Below are 18,863 nucleotides of genomic sequence, written 5' to 3'. Positions count from 1 at the left end.
CTTTATATAACTGTAAAGCTCAGATATTAATATATGTTGTATTTATGTGTCTGTACAGTGCCTGGTCTGCCCTATCTGTCAGTGGCTCAGGATTCAGAGAAATCAGCTGTGGTTCGCTGGGACCCTCCAGATCTCACCAATGGCATGGACCTGCAGGGTTACCGGCTCCAGTTTGGCCGGAAAGATGTCTCTCCTTTGGCCACACTGGAATTTGCTCCCCAAGAACGCCAATACTCTGTGGGCAACATTCACCGGGGGGCCACCTATCTCTTTAAAGTCTCAGCCAAGAGCAGGGGGGGCTTTGGGGAAGAGGCCGTGGTGGAACTCAGTGTGCCCGAGAATACGCCAGGGGGATACCCTCAAATTGAAGAGAGGTCCAACGTAACGTGCTGCTCGGTGCAGCTGTCCTGGTCTCCTCCCGTGCTGGCGGAGAGGAATGGGCTAATCACAGAGTACACTTTGGCATATAAGGAAACCGGTACCGGAGGAGCACCGCGGGAACTCCGCTTGCCCCCCAGCCAGTCCAGCTATGTTCTCAACAGCCTCAAACCCAACTCGGCGTACGATGTGAAAATACGTGCACACACCAGTGTAGGTCCAGGGCCCTACAGCCCGCCTATCCAGTATCGGACGGTGGCCTTTGATCCAACAGGTAGGACTTGACTGTTTCTTTTCCAACCCGGTTGGCAGGGGGTTGGAAATTGGCTTAAAAAAAATCACACAAAAATGAAAACTGCCCCACCCCCCTCCTTCAACTGCCTTCACTTCTCCTCAAGAAAAGCTTGATATTAAAATTGTTTGCCGTGGGATACTCACTTCACTAACCCAAACAAGGTAAACCAGTCAGTAAGTTATAGTCAGTCATTATGAGAAAGAGGAGAGCAGTAGAATCTCAAGGTAAGTGCTGTTTGGTCAGACACTCCTGTCAGTCATCCCTGCAGCCCTTTGCCAAGCACACTCACGCAGCTAATGCCATCTCACATCCCCAGTGTTCAAACAAGGTAGGAGCTCAGTCAAACCCAGTCACTGCAAGAGTATGTTTGGACTATTCTAAGATGACAGAAAGCAGATTTTGGTTCTTTATTTTATTTTTGGTTTTGGGTTTGTTTTGAGATATTCCCCCCTTCCTAACCCCTTTCCTATTTCCTCCTTTCCCTTTCCCCTGTCCCTTAGTGGGACAGTTTGTGGCATGGCATCCCCCAGATGCACTGCTAAGGACTGTTGGCATGCTGTGTTTTGAGTCTGTCTCTATGCCCGCTTGGCAGCACGTTGGCAGTGCCAACCCAGACTCAGTAGAGGCGTAGGAACAGTTGGCACTGGGACCACATGGGTCAGTTGTTAATCCTCAGGTGGTCGTGGGTTCAAAGACAGTGTTGAGATGGGTTGGCACTACCCACGATAGCTCGCCAGTGGGCACTCCCTTGTGCTCCATGGGTTTGTTGTCCATGAGTCTTACGTGCTGTGTGTCTTAACCAATGGCGTTGCCCTTCTCACAGCCAATCACAGCTCACCGTTACACTCACTCTCCAACCCAGAAGAACGTTGCAGGGGAACACCAGCTTTTCTTTTTTTTTAAACCAAAGGTTCTTCTTTTGTTTCTCTTTCCTTGGTCTCTCAACACGTTCGATTTACTAAAGCTACACTGTCTGTTTTTTGTTTTTTTTCTTCATTTTTTCCATTCAACAGATGTTCCACAGAATTTCACTGTCAAGTGGGCCACCAAAACCACAGTGGTCATTGCATGGAAGTTTTCTGAAAGCAGGTCTCCATACAAATGCACGGTGAGTTTAATGTAGGGCAAACTGTCAACTGTTTTCGGAGTTACATTTTAATATAAAAAAAATGTTTTAGAGGGACTCTATGTAAGAATCAGAAATTGCTTGTTAACAGTAACACCTGTGGCCGTTAAGTCAACGACAGTCAGCGTCCTGTTGCCCGTGCTTGTGTTCACACTACATAGACACGAGCGAGCATCGGTCAAAACAGTGAGGCGACGCACACGAAACTGAACGGGACTGACAGCTAAAACCACAATATCACTATATATTTCACATGCTTGGCAGAAATGTTAGCTTACCTGTCCAATGGGAATTTTGCCAGCTCAGGGTCTGTTTTGATACCCAAAAAAAAAAGGTCCCTCCATGAATCAAAGGCCAGGCTTTATCCTAGTTTACCCGCAACGTTGAGGGCGTTTTGCAAGACCGACTTCACTAGATATAACGTAGGTTTTGTTTGTGCTTCCGTGGAGTTTGTGTTGGAGTCTGAGTTGTGGTGGGGGCTGGTTGTTTGTTGGCGTTAGCATACTCCATTTTCTAACCCGAACGTTAGCTATGGTAGCACACTATTAGCCCTGTAGCAGAGCTGAAGAGAGTAAAGGTACTCGCAAACATGCATTACGTCACATCCGTTGGATTTCCCCGGAAAGACCGGCCCGCATTCTTCCCATTAAATGTGATTATGTGTAAAAACTTACCTACAGTCCCTTTGAAATCCCACTCTGAAATTTATAACTGATTTTCATCTGTTTTTCTGAAAATGTTTTAGTGTATTTGCATTAATTCACTTCCCAATCATTCTCATTTCCAACATACCCATTTCGACTTGTGTAATCATCACAATGCACATGCATTCTTACCTACATCTGTTGTTACCTAAATCCACCTCTTTACCTGCCCACCCATGTCTATTAAACCACCAATCTATTGACCTACCAACCATGATCATACATCCCACTTACCAATTATCGATTAACCTTATGGACCATCTATTGAACTCTAGATCGAGTACAACCGTCAGAAGATGGATGTGGATGCCAGGCAGATGAGGGTGCTCGTCACTGGGCTGAAGCACAACACCACCTATGAGTTCAAGGTGACCTGCCAAGAAAGCATGGACGGCGGGACAAGACACCGCGTGACTGCCAAGACCGCGCCACTCATCCTGGTCAAGAAACCCAAGCTGGACATCTACGCTGAGCCTGACAACATGCTCACCATGTCCTTCCCACCGGTCGATACCAAGGACGTCAAGTAAGTACAGCTTGCTGAAAGATGGGTTCTGCAGGCTGAATTATCTTTGAGGGTTGGGGTATTTAGGTCTAAGTCTTGACGTGCTTGAGATCTGATGTGATATGGATTGGGATCTCAAGGTGTCTGAGATGTTGAAATGGGAGATTAGGTTTGGGATTTCTGAGACATGCTGAACTTTGCTAGAGCCCTTGCTAGGATTGACTTATCGCTTCAATTTCCTGTCAACCCTGTGACGAATGTTTTCATCTAAAACAGCCATACAATGTCAATAACAGCTTTTCGGTCATTTTTGTAATTTACTTTGGTGGTGTGTTTCCAGGACCTTCTACGTGGTTGTGGTGCCACTTAAGAGTACCTCAGGAGCTGTCAAAAACCTGAAGAACCCTGATGAGATGGACATGGAAGAGGTAGGATCATTTAAAAGCAAAAGGTTATTAAGGTTATCAGGTTAAATGGGTGCACTGGGTCAAACAGAATGAAGCGTATGTTGGAAGAGGCAACTTCAAAACTCTTTTGAAGAGACTGTAATCTTTTCCCACTTCTGGCAAAAACTGTGTTTTTATGGAGGGATTCCAGAGACACTTGTTGGTGTAATAACAGTCGCATGTGCTAGGCAAATTGCATTGTACACACCATGTACCAGACATGGGCACTCACAACAAAAACGTAAGTACATCTCAGCTATGCTAATTTTTTTTCCCCCCTAAGCATGCAGAAGAGAGAATTACACAGTCTTCTCCCACTCTTGCCATAGCTCGAGGTCACCTTGAGCGCCAGATCAACAGCTACCATCCCTATTGGATTTGGGATTACACACATTCCCTCTGCTTAGTGCCTGCCTCTGTCTGCAGTTTGAAATGAATGAGAGGGGTTGGGTGTTGGGGGGGTTGGAGCCTGGCTACATGGAACTTTGCCAGAGAGTTAGCAGCTTTTTGAAGGTTGCAGTTACACCTACTTTGTTTTCTTTGGTCTCAGTCCGTTCACTGAAAGGGATCTAGTTATTGTACAGAACAGTCAATTTATTTATTGGAAAAATCAGTGGGGGATGGGGTGGTCCCATCATTTATTAAATATTACACCACATACATATATTTTCATAGTTCTCGGAACTAAAGAGTTTACTGATGCCACATTATTTTGAATCTCTTTTGATCATCATTAGCCGTCTTTCCATTCACATATTTTTTATTATATTTGCAATAGAAAAGCTGTATTGAAACGGCAAAATTCAATTTCGAAAAAAGTTATTGCGTTCGCTTGAGGTGGTTTATGCCTTTGCCGAAAAAGAGTTGATGCGCTAAATGGGTTATGGAAACGCCCTTTGCCGAATAAATTATGTCGTAGCGAACATTTAACTCACATGACTGATCTGCTGTTTCTGCTGTCGGCGTCTTCTCAGATATTCCCATAAAGTGTGAATGCTTGTCTTCGTCTCCGGAAACCATGAAACATGGCCAATACTAGCTGACATGAAAGAACAATTAAAACTCACCCAATTGAAACTAATTCCCTACTTCTTCTACTCTGTTTACTGACGGATTACAGCCATGCATAGCTTATAGCGCCAACTTTCTGACCAAACTACACTGTAGCCAAGTTTATTCGCTCTAAACCAGTTGATGGAAACGCCCCTGATTCCCATTTCTTTTTTTGCAACGGTTCAAAAGTTTGCTTGACGATTGAATGGAAAAACGGCTGCTGAAATCTACCCCTCTTGGTCTTTTTCAATCGGGTGTTTCAACACTGCAGATTATAAACAAACATTTAACAGCATCAGAAAACATTATTAGCTCAGACTTCTCTAGTTTTAATCCTTGTAAAACATCTGTCAATGAATTTGGGACAGATAAAGAAAAACACAAGAGGGTAGCTAAAGAAACACATGAAAGAGCAAAAGTAAACTAATGCCCGTTTACATCAATCAGCTGTTGCGGGAGGTGACCCCGAAGCGCCGTTCACGCCGTCAGCTGGCTCAGCTGGACCAGAGGAAGCCCTTCATCACGGCCTGCTTCAGGCACCTGCCCTCCAGCTTCACGGTGGGATCGGACTTCCGCCACAGCAGCTGTGAGAACAAGCCTCTTGAACCTGGCAAGGAGTACGTCTTCTTCCTGCTGGCTGAACTCAACGCCACCGGGGTGAGTTGCTGGTTCAGCTCAGTTCAACACAGTTCAGTCGACTTACTTTTAGTCAATTGCTTTTTTCTCGGAGTGGATTTAATAATTCACTTCTGTTCATTTAATCGTGGTTCACTTGAGGTTTGTTCATCTGAATCTAACACATTTCATTTTTTGTCCGGTTTGCGCTCGTGAGTTTGGGTTGCTCTCAGCTCACTGAACTTCATTCATCCCGTGCATATACCACGCTGTAACCTGGATTGTGTTTCATGTGTAAACTTCTACCTGTTTTTTTCTGTTCAGAAAATGTTTGCCACCAGCCCTTACACTGACACAGTGATGACTCCCATTGTGGAGCCCCTGACAGTAGAGAGTGGTGACGGACTCATATGGGTGGTGGGCCCAGTCCTCGCCGTGGTCTTCATCATCTGCATCGTCATTGCCATTCTCCTGTATAAAAAGTGAGTTGGTTTAAGAGGGTTTTTGTGAAGAATGCAGTTGGACTTGACTGTGTAAAAAATAACGTTGTTCAACATGAAATGATAGAAAATAACACACAGTTTACAACGTATTAGTATTTTGGAGTGTACAGAATAAAACGCTTTATTCTGGAAACCCTTATAACCATCATCTTATCATTAAGACACACAGGGAATTGAAGCCTTTAGCTCTGCATTTTTAGTGCCTTGCTCCACAAACTGAGATATATATACATATTATTACTGAATTAGTGTAAATGTGCTGGAAATGTCAGTATTTTTTTCTTATCCAGCAACACACAATGAACATTTTCTTGCCATTTGATGTTGAACAAGTTATTTGCAGTGTTACAGTGCTATTGGGGAAATAATTGCATGTTAGGGAGCATGTTGAAAGAGGGGGCTTATTCTGTATTCATAGCAGCATGATATTAGAAAAAAACAAACATTGCTGCATGTAAGAGCGTTTCTTGTGAAAAAGATGGTTGTGGGAAGTGAGGGGGTTGGAGAAAGAAGAGAGGAGGAGATTCTTTGAGATGGTGCTCAATAACTGAACTAAGAATGGTACAATATACCAATCCAGATATGTATTTAAATAGGTATACAGTATATTTCAAATATAAATACCTACAAAACTTTAATTTAACTCTAACTCTACCAAAAAGGAAACACAACTACAAGCCAAGTATACCTTTCTGGAGGACTATAAGGCAAGAATACATAATTATACTTTTCTTAAGTATATCTCCATCAGAAGATTAAGTACAAGTAGGCCTATAAGCATACTTTTCTGTATACTTGTCAGTATGAGCCAAGTATACTTGTGTATACTTTTAAGTATATCTCTCATAAGTACATAAAAAGTAAACTGAAAGTATATTATTCTTTTTCAAGTTTAAAGAAGTATACTAATAGCGCACTTGAGTAAACTTATTTTTGGTAAGGACATTTTGGAAAGAATACTCCGTAAAGGTGTTACTTTATAGTCATTTTAATCATTATTTGTTTAAAATGTATGCTATTAATATTTTTTTCTGGAGTGAGTGACCCTATTTTCTGATGGTGGACATCAAACTATTCTATTTTATATAACATTTCCCCCCTTGGTTTACAGTTAGTTGTACAGTCTCAGTGACTGCAAGTCCCAGCTGAACAGTAGTGCAAGAGGTCGCCCTACATACCAGGGAAGATCCCTGAATTAGGTTTAAGGGGGCTGGTGTGAGCAACACAAGTACAGCTTGCTACTGTCAGATGATCCCAGACTGTCTGACCTTGCCTTACCTCAGTCTTTGTGGTTAGGGAGAGTAACATCTCTCCTTGGATCTCTCTCTCTTTTTGTCTCTCTCTTCTCTTTCTGTCCCCCTCACTCTCCCATCTCCCTCTCCATCTCTCCCTGGTGAATAGTGTTTCCCGGGTCTGCCCTTGGCCCTGACATTCCCCCTTCCCCATCTGTATCTGCACCCTCACACACGTACACAGACACAGGCTCACGAATGTATGCACTTACTTGCACATTTTTTACTGATACATGTGCGCACACACACACACACACGCATGCACTCACCTCCTCCAAATGCTGATGAGCTTTATCTCGCGTTTTTGCGAGCCCAGCAGTGACCCCTGTGAATTTTAAACTGCTCTCTATTGATTTATCTCTCTTCTTGCCTCCCCCCTTCTCCCTTTCTCCTTGTGTGTTGTGTTTTCACCATCTTTATATATTTATTTGACTCCTATTGCTTGCTCTGGAAACAGCAAACCTGACAGGTAAGGTTTAGCCGTACTTTATTGCATTCTACAGGGGAAGACAAAATAGCCTGCCTCAGCAAAAAAAAAATTCCTTTAATTAGCGAAGGTGAAGGAGAATTTTTGCGTACTCGATACGCTCCCCTGTTTTTGATTCGGTTTCACTCGAGCGTTCTTGACCCAGTCAGTTGGAGTTTGCTGAGTTGTTTAGGCATGTCATCATTAGTGAGAGTGGCGCCTGCTTTGCTGGATCAAGCGCTCACTAAATGTTATTCTGTTGTTTTTTGTTGTACGTCTTCCCTCTCTTTCTACTCTTCGTTTGTCTCGCTCTCCAGCCGCAAAAGAAAAGAGTCAGAGCCGCGCACAAAGTGTCTGCTGAACAACGCAGACATTACACCCCACCACCCCACAGACCCGGTGGAGATGAGACGCATCAACTTCCAAACTCAAGGTACAGGAAGCACACACAAACGCGCTCATTGGAAAATTCAACAACATATATAGGGATAGTTCAACTGATATACTGTATACACAACATTTGTGGCCACATTTTAGTGAAAAACAGACTTTCATTTTCACTCATAATATTAAAGATGTGAAGAAGGAAGTTCAGTCATCCAGCTTTAGGTGTGACAGCCTGTAAAACTCACTTTGCCTTTAAGGAAAACTGTGGTATGTTATAGCTTGGGTCTTGGGTTAATATAACATTGTGCTGATCAGAAACTGTTTTGCAACGTAGTCTAAGTGTTTGACCCCAGTGGTCACCCTCAAAAAACAAAATAAAAGCGCATGATTGGACCGTTATCAGGCCATTAAACGCCGTTATTGGTCGTTATAAGCACCATAGATGTGGGTCAATAGGGGCCCACTATGCCTGCTATGTTGTAAAAGTGAAAGCGAAACATGTTATAATATGTTGTAAAACTGAATGAAACGTTACGTTTTGAACAAAAAGGCTTCTTTAGGTTTAGGCAACAAAACCACTTTGTTAAGTTTAGGGGGAAAACGTCAAGTTTTGGCTTAAAATAACTACGTTTCAACACTTGTGAACACAAACTGCAACTACGTGTTGTTGGTATCACACAGGAAGTGAACCTGGTCTCCTGGGTGTGTTTTGTGTCTCATCTATCACCTCTGATCTCCACCTCACATGGAGTTTCAGGCTGTCTATTCTACAGCGCCGGACTTCCGCTTCTGCTCCTGTCATAATTACTACGGCAATTACTACCATGTGAATAGATGTGTAGGTGTAACAGGCCCCTATTGACCCACATCTATGGTGCTTATAGCGACTGATAACGCCTATTTAATAGCCTGATAACAGCCTAATCGGCTGATAAATGGACAGGTAAAAACACAAGTAGCTCTGCATTGCAAAAGACTTCATGGATTATTGAGATAGCAATAGTTAATTCTCTTTATTTAGACCTCAAAATAACTGCTTTAGAGTGTTGGATAAAAGCTGGCCTGTTAAAAAGCCATCTAAGGCTACTTGTATTTCCTTAGCCTAATTGGATTTCCATTCTAAGACAGTTTCCAGTGGAGCGCTCATGCCTGTTATCTCTGCAATGACAGTGGTGAGTACAACATTAGGCCAATCTATAGGTTTTATTTGGAAGGAGACCAACGTTGTAGAGAAGGAACTGGATTTTAAGGAGCTACTTACCTACACAGAAATTAATGGAGTCTGCTGTTTCAGTGGCTTTAACAGACTAAAATGCTATTTCAAATGTTTTTGTTCTGCAAAATAACTAACTTTTGCAGGAACTTAAAAATCCTCATTTTTGGAACCATGTTCCAAAACATGTTCTTAAGCAGCAGCTATAATCCCAAAATAGCGTTATTGGCTGTCAAAAGCTCATATTGGCCAACTATATTATATTACAGTGGGCCAATAAAGACACACACATGCAGAAGACCTTCTTTCTTGACACCAAATTATTTACTATTTATCCATGTAAGGCAAAACGTGTGAGCAGCTATGTGTTTTAATATACACATAACTTACAAGCAGATTGGCGCACACACATGCACACAGCCTACACACAGATTAACTTTTCTCAAATGATGCAACTTGAAGTTAAATTTACACCGCAGCATGAATGATGTCCATGAAGTGCTCCCACATCATTCTGTTTGACATTATGTGTCTTCATAACTACCTGCAAGCCATATTTATGTGTGAGTGCCATGTCCCCATGTAACAATTAGCCGTTTATGAATAACAAATAGTTAGAAAACGATGTCTGCTGTTGGACTTAATGTTTTTTTTTTTTATGTTCAAAACAAATCCTGTTTCTGGGTTTTTACCTGCTTTTCTCTTTTGTCTCACTTTCCGTCTGGTGTTCATCCGAGCTAAAGCCTGGTGTTAACAACAGAGCCCGTTCAATCCAAAACTCATTCTCTAAGGCTTCTCCATCTTCCTCCTGCCTCCTTTTTCAGACCCATTATCTATTGGTCTGTCTTTCTGTTATTTAGCCTTCTGTGATGGCGTCTACAGTTGTTGTAATTGGTCTGAATCCTAGTTTGCTTTTTTGTGTGTGTTGTATTTTGGTTTTGGATGTACAAGTAGCGTATTTCCAGTTTTAAAACGAATCTGAGTGCAGTCACATTAGTTACCTCTAGCTAAGCATCATGCATTATCGTGAATTTTCCATGAGACGGGTTAGATTGTATTCTCTCTTCTAGTAGTTTATTTGACGGAGGAATGAGAGCTGCATTTTGAGAAACCTGCACTGCATTTCAAATGCATTGTCCTCTCCTGCCCAAGCCGATGGCAGAAAAGGAGTAAACCCTCCAGAGGTGGAATAAACACATCCACCCTTTTTTTCCACCATGTGTTCCCTCGTTTCTTTTCTCCTTTTTTCCGCCTCCCGCCTTTCTGTCTCCTAGCCGTCTCTCAGCCATCCATCTGTCATCCACGGCCGGTCTCTGCTCCATCAAAAGGCTCAGATTTCAAAATGGAGCATTTCTCTTCATCTTCTTCGGGAGCCCAGTCATGCTGTCCGAGTTTGTATCTTGGAAAAAAAAAAAAACTGACTTCTTTACATCAGAGAAGAGAGACGCGAGGATGAAAGGAGATGCACAATCCTGCTTATACGCAGAACTGTGGAAGTTCAATTTACCACTCCTCATCTTTATCTTGCCTGGTGTTCAGAGCCCCATCAGCGGTTCTGTAATGACAAGGTTAGAATGGCCATTGCTGGTTATTTGTCTCTCTGACTTCGAGCACTTTCCACTGTGCCTTCAGCTGTCCTCCTCCGTTCATTAAATTATAGAAACTCTTGTTGCAATCTCACTTTTTACATAACATTCACCAATACATGCTGAGACTTCTCTCTATACCGTATATGACAAGCATTCTCATTCGACAGCCCCGTCGCCGTTCCGCAGAATTGGGCGATGTCGTTATCTCTGCACCCGGGGAATTTAATTTGAATGGACATTTTAGCCCAATTAAGTGGGCCGGTGAGCATTTGTGAACATCCCCATCAGCTAATAGCGACCATTGTTCAAATGAGCATACTCCCAGTGCACTTATCCAGGGCCTCTGCTATCCAGCAGAGCATATGCCGCATCGGCGATGTGTGCTCACTGACCCCTAGTGCTGGGGAACAAAAAATATGTTTTTGATTAGGCTTCCTATAAGCTAAGCTTGGCTAATGCGTATGAGTGAGAGATTCACTCACATTTTGTGAGCGTGTGTGTGCTTGTGCATGTCTACTTTGAAGCCTGTAGGTCATGTGACAGCCTCACAGTGACATCCCATAACTCCTTGGGGCGCAGAGTGGCTCGTTTTGTCATTATCCTCATTGGTGCCTGGGGTTTAATTGTCAAATGGGGCCAAAGTAATGAAGCAGCACGACTCAGTGGATATCTACTGTCTATCTCCTGCCAAGCCCCCGCCTTTCACTACAACTAGTCAATCTTTTCTCTCTCTTTTCATTTTTTCATTGTCTCTCTTTTCCCTTTTTCTCTCCATTTCTCCTTTTATTTTACTCTCTCTTGTTTGGTAAACCATAACAGTTGGTGATCACCATGACAATTACCGCCTGCAGTATATACAGTGGTGGAATTTAACCAAGTAATCGAGTACTATACTTAAGTCCAATTTTGACATACTTGTACTTAACTTGAGTCTTTCCATTTTATGCTACTTTATACTTCTACTCCACTACATTTCAGAAGCAAATATTGTACTTTTTACTCCACTACATTTATTTGACACTTAGTTACTTTTTACATGAAAATATATATTATATATTATATGATATGATGCAGTGCTATACTACTAATCTACCCAGTGATATGCAAAGTTCTCTAATATTGGCCCCACATTGACAAACTACAACCTTAATAAAACAGAATAATATATAATAACTTGCAGCTGAAGGTTTAAGAGGAAATTACAGCAGTAGTGACATTTGATGGGAGGTTAAGTATTGTTCTTGTACTCAGTGGTGGTACTCTGTTTTCCATTCTGCATAATGAGTACTTTTACTTTTGATACTTTATTTTGATGATAACACTTCTGTACTTTTACTTAAGTAGCATTTTCAATTCGGGACTTTTACTTCTTATGGATTATTTTAGGAACGCTCTCTCTCTGAAATGACCTGTGATTAGCCAAAGTCTCCTGGCACGGACAAGACTTTTTAAAGCCTGAAAACAGAGTCACATGGAGGTGCAGAAGTTTAGTTATCTCTCAGAGCACTTGAATTACAATATGCTGAAATGTTATTATGGAATTTTTTCCCAATGATGTCAAAAACATTCTGCCTACTGCAGGTTCAAGTAAAAAAAAAAAACAGAGTACTTCTTCCAGAACTGAATAAATATATAGTTCAGGCACAAATAGAATGAGAAAAACTCTCCTCCTGCAAATTAAAAGACAGGTGAACTGAGTTTCACTCTGGGTTTACTCTTCAACATATCTCTGATATATTTTCTATTTATGCCGTATCCATCTGTGTTTCTCTTCATCTCCCCCCTCCGATACAGCAGCGTCGCATATGGCACTTCACGCCCCCGTAATTCTGTCAGAAAAAGTGACTTCCACATTTAAGCATGTAAAAATCTAACGTTTTTTCTCACAGACGGCATCAGACATTTGCGAAACCCGCAGACGCCAGCCAATCGCTCGCATGCATCAGCAACCTACTTGTTTCTCCAGATTACAGCAGCGGCTGCAACAACCGTGCCCTCCTCCTCCTCCTCCTCGCAAACAGTTCTATCGAAACACACACACGGCACACGCTCGCACATAAACATAATCAGACACGCCTGTTCCTCCCTCCCGCTGTGATGAATGACGTGTGGAGACAGTGGATCAGAGCACCCCCTGCTAGCTTTAATTAGTCATTGTCACAAATCAATTAGGGAGAGAGGGATGTTCGATGTCTTCATCTCTCCACGCTCATTTGGCGCCGCCGGCCTGACGTCCCTTTCGCTAAGACGTCAATGCAAGGTACACACCCAGCAAAACTCAGTTTAGCCACTTTTAATTTAGCAGAATTGAGTTTTGCAGTGTTTTGAGGCGGACATACATCTTAATCATGTTAGTGTTTTCCTTTATTCCTTTCGTTGATTTTGGCTCCCAACTGGGATAGATAACTTTTTACTAAATCAAAGAGGTGTTTTATGTTTTTGGGACGAGACTTTTTTGAGTTTATTTTAGAAAAACAAACTTATTTTTTTCATGTTGCCCACAAATCATTGCCTTCCATTTCTCACTTCGTCTTATACATGCTCTGGAATCTGTTTTCTTTGGATCAAAGTTGCCACCTTTGGGTGATGTGATCCTCTCTTATCACCGAGCGACTCTGTTGATCTGATTTCAGCTTTCAGCCCTGGCAAAATGTATTTCCCTTCACTTGACGGACAGGTTGGCAGCATCCCATCAAACTGCATCTCTTAGCCACATGTCCACTTAACGCTGTCACAGATGGCTCCTTTCTGCTTGAGCAGCTGAAAAGACCCTGAGTCTACCCGGACATAGCATCGCTGACTGCAGCCTCAGAGGACTTCTCCTCTGGAGCAAATAAGACTTTGAACCATCGCCGCCGCCGCCGCGCTCCTCCGAGCTCCTGACTCCCATCAGCTGTGTCTCCACAGCTGTCAGACAGGAATGCAGACACTTTTCCACACCTTTCACTCCCGATGCTGTTGCCTCAGCACCGAGCCGCTGACAAAGGAACCTTTTAGAGTTGGTTTTCACCAGGAAACATAAGCTGGTTTTTCCCCTTCTCATTGCTGCCAATGGGCCCCTTCCAACTGGTGCTTATGAAAGCTTAGAGATAGCAAATCAATTTTCTTATCCCTGATCTCTATGACCGCTGATATGGGGCTTGGCAGAAGGGTTTTCTCAGCAGGCTGATGCCCGTGGCTAACCAGTCTGCTCCTGAGGAGGACTGTAGCTGATCTGATCTGAAAATGTTTGCCCTACTTTTTCATGTCTGTGTGGCCTCATGTCTGTCATTCAGGCCACCCTGGGAAGGGCCTGAGTTTACTGATTGGTGAACTGTTGGTAAAAAAAAAAAAAATCCTTTTATTTCTTGGTCTTTTATCATTTTTGCACACTTTTATGTTTTTCTTTTGACATAGCATTTTCTGTTGCATTACAGCCTTTTGAAACCATTTCCCCTTATGTTTGCTGTTCTTTACAGATTCTGGTCTAAGCAGTCCTCAGAGTGAAGCAGATTTTGACTATGAAAGTTAGTCTCTATGCTTTTAGCATTTGCGTACCAGCTTTCTTTATCTTTTTTTTTTTTTTTAAAGCACGCTTGCCTCCATTTACAAATTTGCATTTGTTTGTTTTTTTCACATTATGCAGCAAAATTCCAGCACTAATTAATTTCATGTTGGTTTCTATTGGTATACTGGGCTGTTTCTTTTTTTTTTTCTTTAATTGGATGTCAGTCACGATATTCACTTGGGCTGTTGGCTGTGCATTAATCCACCATGCATAAATAACCTGTGCGATCACTTCTGCTGATGTAGAGATGGTTGAGAGGTGTGTTTTTTTACAGGAGTACAATCTCTGTTATCCCTCTTCCTCACCTCCTTGTTGTTGTTCTCCCTCCTCCTCCTCCTTCACCACCACTGCTCCATTTCCATCCTGAAGTAACGGGGTCTTTTCTGTGCTCCGAGATAACGAGCAGAATTAATTAAAGCGGTGGCAAACAATGGCTCGACATTTGATCACCCCCGTCTCCCCGCTCGCTGCAAAAGGATCATCCGGGAGAAAAAGCAGAGTTTCTGGTTTTCCTCTTCCCCCTTTTTCCTCCCCCTTTATTTCCTCTGCTTACCCACAGACAGACTTCTTCCCTTTTATATGGAAATACGCAGCATCATAAATAGGCTTTTTCGAGAGAGAGCGAGAGAGAGAGAGAGACTGCTTTGGCTTATCAAAAAGAATCATTATATTTCTCAGGCGCATCGACTGCGGATCGGGAGATTGGAAATGTGTAATTAGACGCTAGTTTGTTTTTCTGTGTTCATTGATCACGCTGTTGATTGCGGTGAAAAAAAAAAAGGAAGAGTCTGTACGTGGATAGTAAAATGCCACGGGGGAGGGAGCGTTGTGTTGAAGAGAGAGATGAGAGCTTTGGAGTAGGGGGTAAAGGGAATAACAACAATTTGTCCTTGAGTGACTTTGCTCGAGTACGGGTCACGGCAAAGCCAAGTAAATCTGTTCTTGGATAAACACGGCAATGTGCCGTGCGGTGTGTAAATGACAAAATGGATAAGAGAACGGAGCAGACGCATTTGTCTTGAGAACAAAACAAATGGGCGAGGTTGGAAAAGTATACACTGAGAGAGAGAAATGGATGCACAAACAGATTGGTTTAGCTGTGAGGTTCATCTGTGAAAACATGACAACGTACAGCGATATATATATAGCGTTATGTCTGCAGAGGGCATAAAGGTAAAATAATGGATTATAGATTAGGATTCAAATAGTTTCATACAAGTTTCTCTCCTAAAAAAAAGTTTTAGGGAATAAACAAACACTAGTATGTATAACCTTCAGCCTCTCCCACTGGCAGTGCATTATTGTCATTTGGATGTATATGTAAACACTTTGGCCTGATATATCTCTCCAACCGTACCAGGCACTTATACATGCAGACAGTAATGTGGGCAGTAAACACAAACTGAAAGGAATTGATGGAGTCTGAGTATATCAGTATCTCACACACACTCACAAATACACACAGAGACACACAGAGTAAACTCTACACACACACACACACACACACACACACTCTTTGATCTCCCCTCAAACAACCCACTCTTGTTCTCTCAAGGAGAAGTGAGGCCCCTCATTTGCATACGCATTTACTTATTCCGCTCATATTGTCTGATACCTTTTCCCTTTGAATCCGAGGCAAGTAAACTGACAACCAAATTGAATTTGCAATATTTCCCTCTCTTTTTCTTGATGCTCATCTCAATGAATTCCCGCACCGCAAGTGATTAATAATTCTCTCATTCTCCAGTGACGCCACCGCAATCTCGCCTGCTTTGTCAGCTCATTGAGAAACTCAAGTATGAATAAATGAAAACCCAGTTTCAGTCCAAATACATTCATATAATCTCCTATTACCTTACGAGGTTTTGCTTGAGTTTATATTAAGATATTGAAAAGAAAATTTAACACCGGCTTTAAGAAATATAAAGACACCTATTAATTTAGTAAACATCATTTAAATGAGGATCATTAAGGAGGGCACGGGTGTTTGTCAAGTAGGCCGTTAATGCAGTGTGTCCATTCATTTTCCGGAGGATGTCACGGCATCCAGTGTCGTCTCCATTTTGTCTCATACATGCATTGTAATCTGTGTTAATCTTCATGTAATTGACGCCGCTGCATTGTTCTGTCAGTGTGAAATAAATTAGCATTACTAATGAAGACTGTCAGCGCAGAGAGAGTTGGGCTCCCTCTCTTTAAGCGCAACAAAAGCAGCCCAAACATCAGTGACCCTCTTGACATTGGGGGAGTAGTATAAGCATTGTGAACAAAGGGAAATTAAGGAGAGTTAATGTGATTATGCCGATTTGCACGCCCAATTAAGCCTCGGCAACTTTTTTGTGCGAAGAGATTTGAACATTATGTCGACTTTTGACCTCGCGGCTCGGCGGGAAGAGAGGCCTCTTACTGAAAAACATGAAAGCGTTAAGTATCGCCAGTCTGGCACGCGGGGGACGGAGCCACAATCTATGGCTGCTCCATATTCCATTACATGGTCTCAGTATTATGCTCCTAAATGGATTAGTGACTGGAGTGCACAGCAGTGCTGATAATATTGTAGCTTCAGCGACACAATGTTCAGTGGATATTGGAGCGAGTCAAAAAAAAAAAAAAATCTCACAATTTTCCCACCCAACTGAAGCGCTAGCTCTTTCTGGGAATTCCTTTGCATAAATGACAGAAGGATTTGGAAGCGGACATGCAACAGAGAGTGTTTTTTTGTGTGATTTTTGAAAGGTAAGGGGTGTTCATCTTAGAGCCACTGGGTTGAGGAAAGGGTAGAAACGGCAGCTCGCTTGCTTTGCACTGGCTGGCTGGAATGGAGCAGCTCACTGTGTCACTCAGCATCACTCACACTCCTAAACCTCCTTATCCCCCCCCCCTCCCCACCTCCCTTCCCATGAGCCCCCAGGTCAGGGCTCCACTCTTGAATAAGTGCCTTTTTTTATAGAGGCAACCATGCTAACAACACAGCACAACAAGAGCATCACAGATATGTTAGGTCTGATCAGAAAACTGTTTCATCTCATCTTTCTTTTTGATTGAGGATGGTGCCGAAAGTAATACAGTTTAAATGTTGAAAATAATAATATATAGTATTCACGTATCAGTAACGAGAAATAACTTGTTACATCTGCTTCAAGTAAAACCCTATTTCCATTGCAAAGTTGTTTTTTTTCCCACCAACCAGCGATCCAGCATTGAATTCCTCTCACTTTTGATTATCTTCAATGAGGAGTACAAGGGATTCTCATCTAAATAAGCATTCCATTTATTCAAAGACTAAAAAGGACCGTTGTGTTTCTCATCCGTGATTTCACCATCAAAAACATCCATTTTTCTCATCTTGTGTCATTTGTAATTAATTTCCCAAGCTACAAAAAAAAAAGATTGATGCCACCGAATGTTTTTCTCCGGCTACACTCATCAGGCAACATTGGTCCTATTGGTCCGTCTGTCTGTCAGCATCATGACCATTGTGAAATTAATACAATTAGGTCTGTGGGTGTCTGCTACCAGCTTCTTTAGCTCAACAAACCTAGCTGTTTTTGAGCTCTGGCCTGGTCCGATAACATCACCTGTCTATACATGTTCGCTGTGTGTGACATTCACCATGTTCTGCACAAGCTTCCTCACCACTAAAACCCAACATCCATTGTTATGTAAGCAACACGTTCTCCCCCATAAATGGTGTGTTGTTGTTTGATTTTTAAGTTTTGAACTTGTACGTTCTGTCTGCTGTACTAATGAATGTTCTGTCCTCTCTTTGTGGACGTTCTCTCTCAACTTTTTTGGCGAGCAGGTATGATGAATCATCCTCCCATCCCTATCTCAGAGCTGGCTGAACACACAGAGCTTCTCAAGGCCAACGATAACCTCAAGCTCTCCCAGGAATATGAGGTGAGTGAGCCAAAGGGTCAAAGGTCAAAGTCTGTTTGTGTTTTCATTGGAAGAGGATCACAAGAGTCTCTTCTTTTCTCCAGGGAAATGGCTGTTTCTCCTCTTTTCTTTCCCCCGCTTGTCGACAATGCTGCAGCTGTTGGTGCTTGATCAATTATGAAATATCAGTTGTTCTCTACCACTTATTAACTCACATATATTTGCAGCCTCAACATGGCAAAACAAGACAATTGTCATTTTCAATTATATGAAATTTCCCTAGGCGGATTGTTGCAACTCCTGAACTCCCAAATGCAATCTCCCTTGAATTCTTTGCTAAATGAAATAATCATTCTACAGTAATGCACCCAGTCCCACAGCAGGAAACAGGAGGGGTTGTATATTTCTGCTGCAAAATGAAACATGTTCTTTTGTGTCATCAAAAATGTGTCTGCTTACTTGCAAAAATTGGGTAACTGCATTCAGCTGAGGAAAATAGAAACACGGAGAAATTGGGGACTTGAGAAAATTAAATTTATTTGAAAAATCAAATCTCGAACACAAGAAATGACAGATTTAGGGCTTTGGCTGTCTCAAACATTTACTTAAAGGAACAGTGTGTAACATTTTTGGGGATCTGTTAGCAGAAATGGAATATAATATTCAGTTTTCATTAGTGTATAATCACCATAAACTAAGAATCATTGTGTTTTTGTTAGCTTAGAAGGAGCCCTTCATATCTATATAGGGAGCGGGTCCTCTTCAAGGGGTCCACCATGTTTTTTGGTAATGTCTAGAAACTTGCAAAAAGCTCTTGAGAGACCGCTATCCGACAACCTATCCTATTCTTAACCATTCGGGGTCA

At 42.2% G+C, this 18,863-nt stretch overlaps 1 protein-coding gene across 16 annotated transcripts in view; it reads left to right on the top strand.

The window, feature by feature from the left end:
• ptprsa (protein tyrosine phosphatase receptor type Sa) overlaps nucleotides 1-18,863 on the top strand; it is a 278,620-nt gene that overhangs the window by 224,284 nt on the left and 35,473 nt on the right. For 5 of the 16 annotated variants that reach the window (XM_037769714.1, XM_037769711.1, XM_037769713.1 and 2 more), the window contains 10 exons: nucleotides 59-652; nucleotides 1,687-1,781; nucleotides 2,779-3,029; nucleotides 3,349-3,436; nucleotides 4,955-5,164; nucleotides 5,447-5,604; nucleotides 7,375-7,386; nucleotides 7,701-7,816; nucleotides 14,031-14,078; nucleotides 17,922-18,019. In XM_037769714.1, coding sequence (XP_037625642.1) covers nucleotides 59-652; nucleotides 1,687-1,781; nucleotides 2,779-3,029; nucleotides 3,349-3,436; nucleotides 4,955-5,164; nucleotides 5,447-5,604; nucleotides 7,375-7,386; nucleotides 7,701-7,816; nucleotides 14,031-14,078; nucleotides 17,922-18,019 — 1,670 coding nt within the window. The remainder of the gene's footprint in view (nucleotides 1-58; nucleotides 653-1,686; nucleotides 1,782-2,778; nucleotides 3,030-3,348; nucleotides 3,437-4,954; nucleotides 5,165-5,446; nucleotides 5,605-7,374; nucleotides 7,387-7,700; nucleotides 7,817-14,030; nucleotides 14,079-17,921; nucleotides 18,020-18,863) is intronic. The other 11 variants (XM_037769716.1, XM_037769722.1, XM_037769724.1 and 8 more) reach the window with 5 other exon arrangements.

Source organism: Sebastes umbrosus, chromosome 5, assembly GCF_015220745.1.
Source record: "Sebastes umbrosus isolate fSebUmb1 chromosome 5, fSebUmb1.pri, whole genome shotgun sequence".
Lineage (NCBI taxonomy): Eukaryota > Metazoa > Chordata > Actinopteri > Perciformes > Sebastidae > Sebastes > Sebastes umbrosus.
This window is presented reverse-complemented; position numbering and strand designations above follow the sequence as displayed.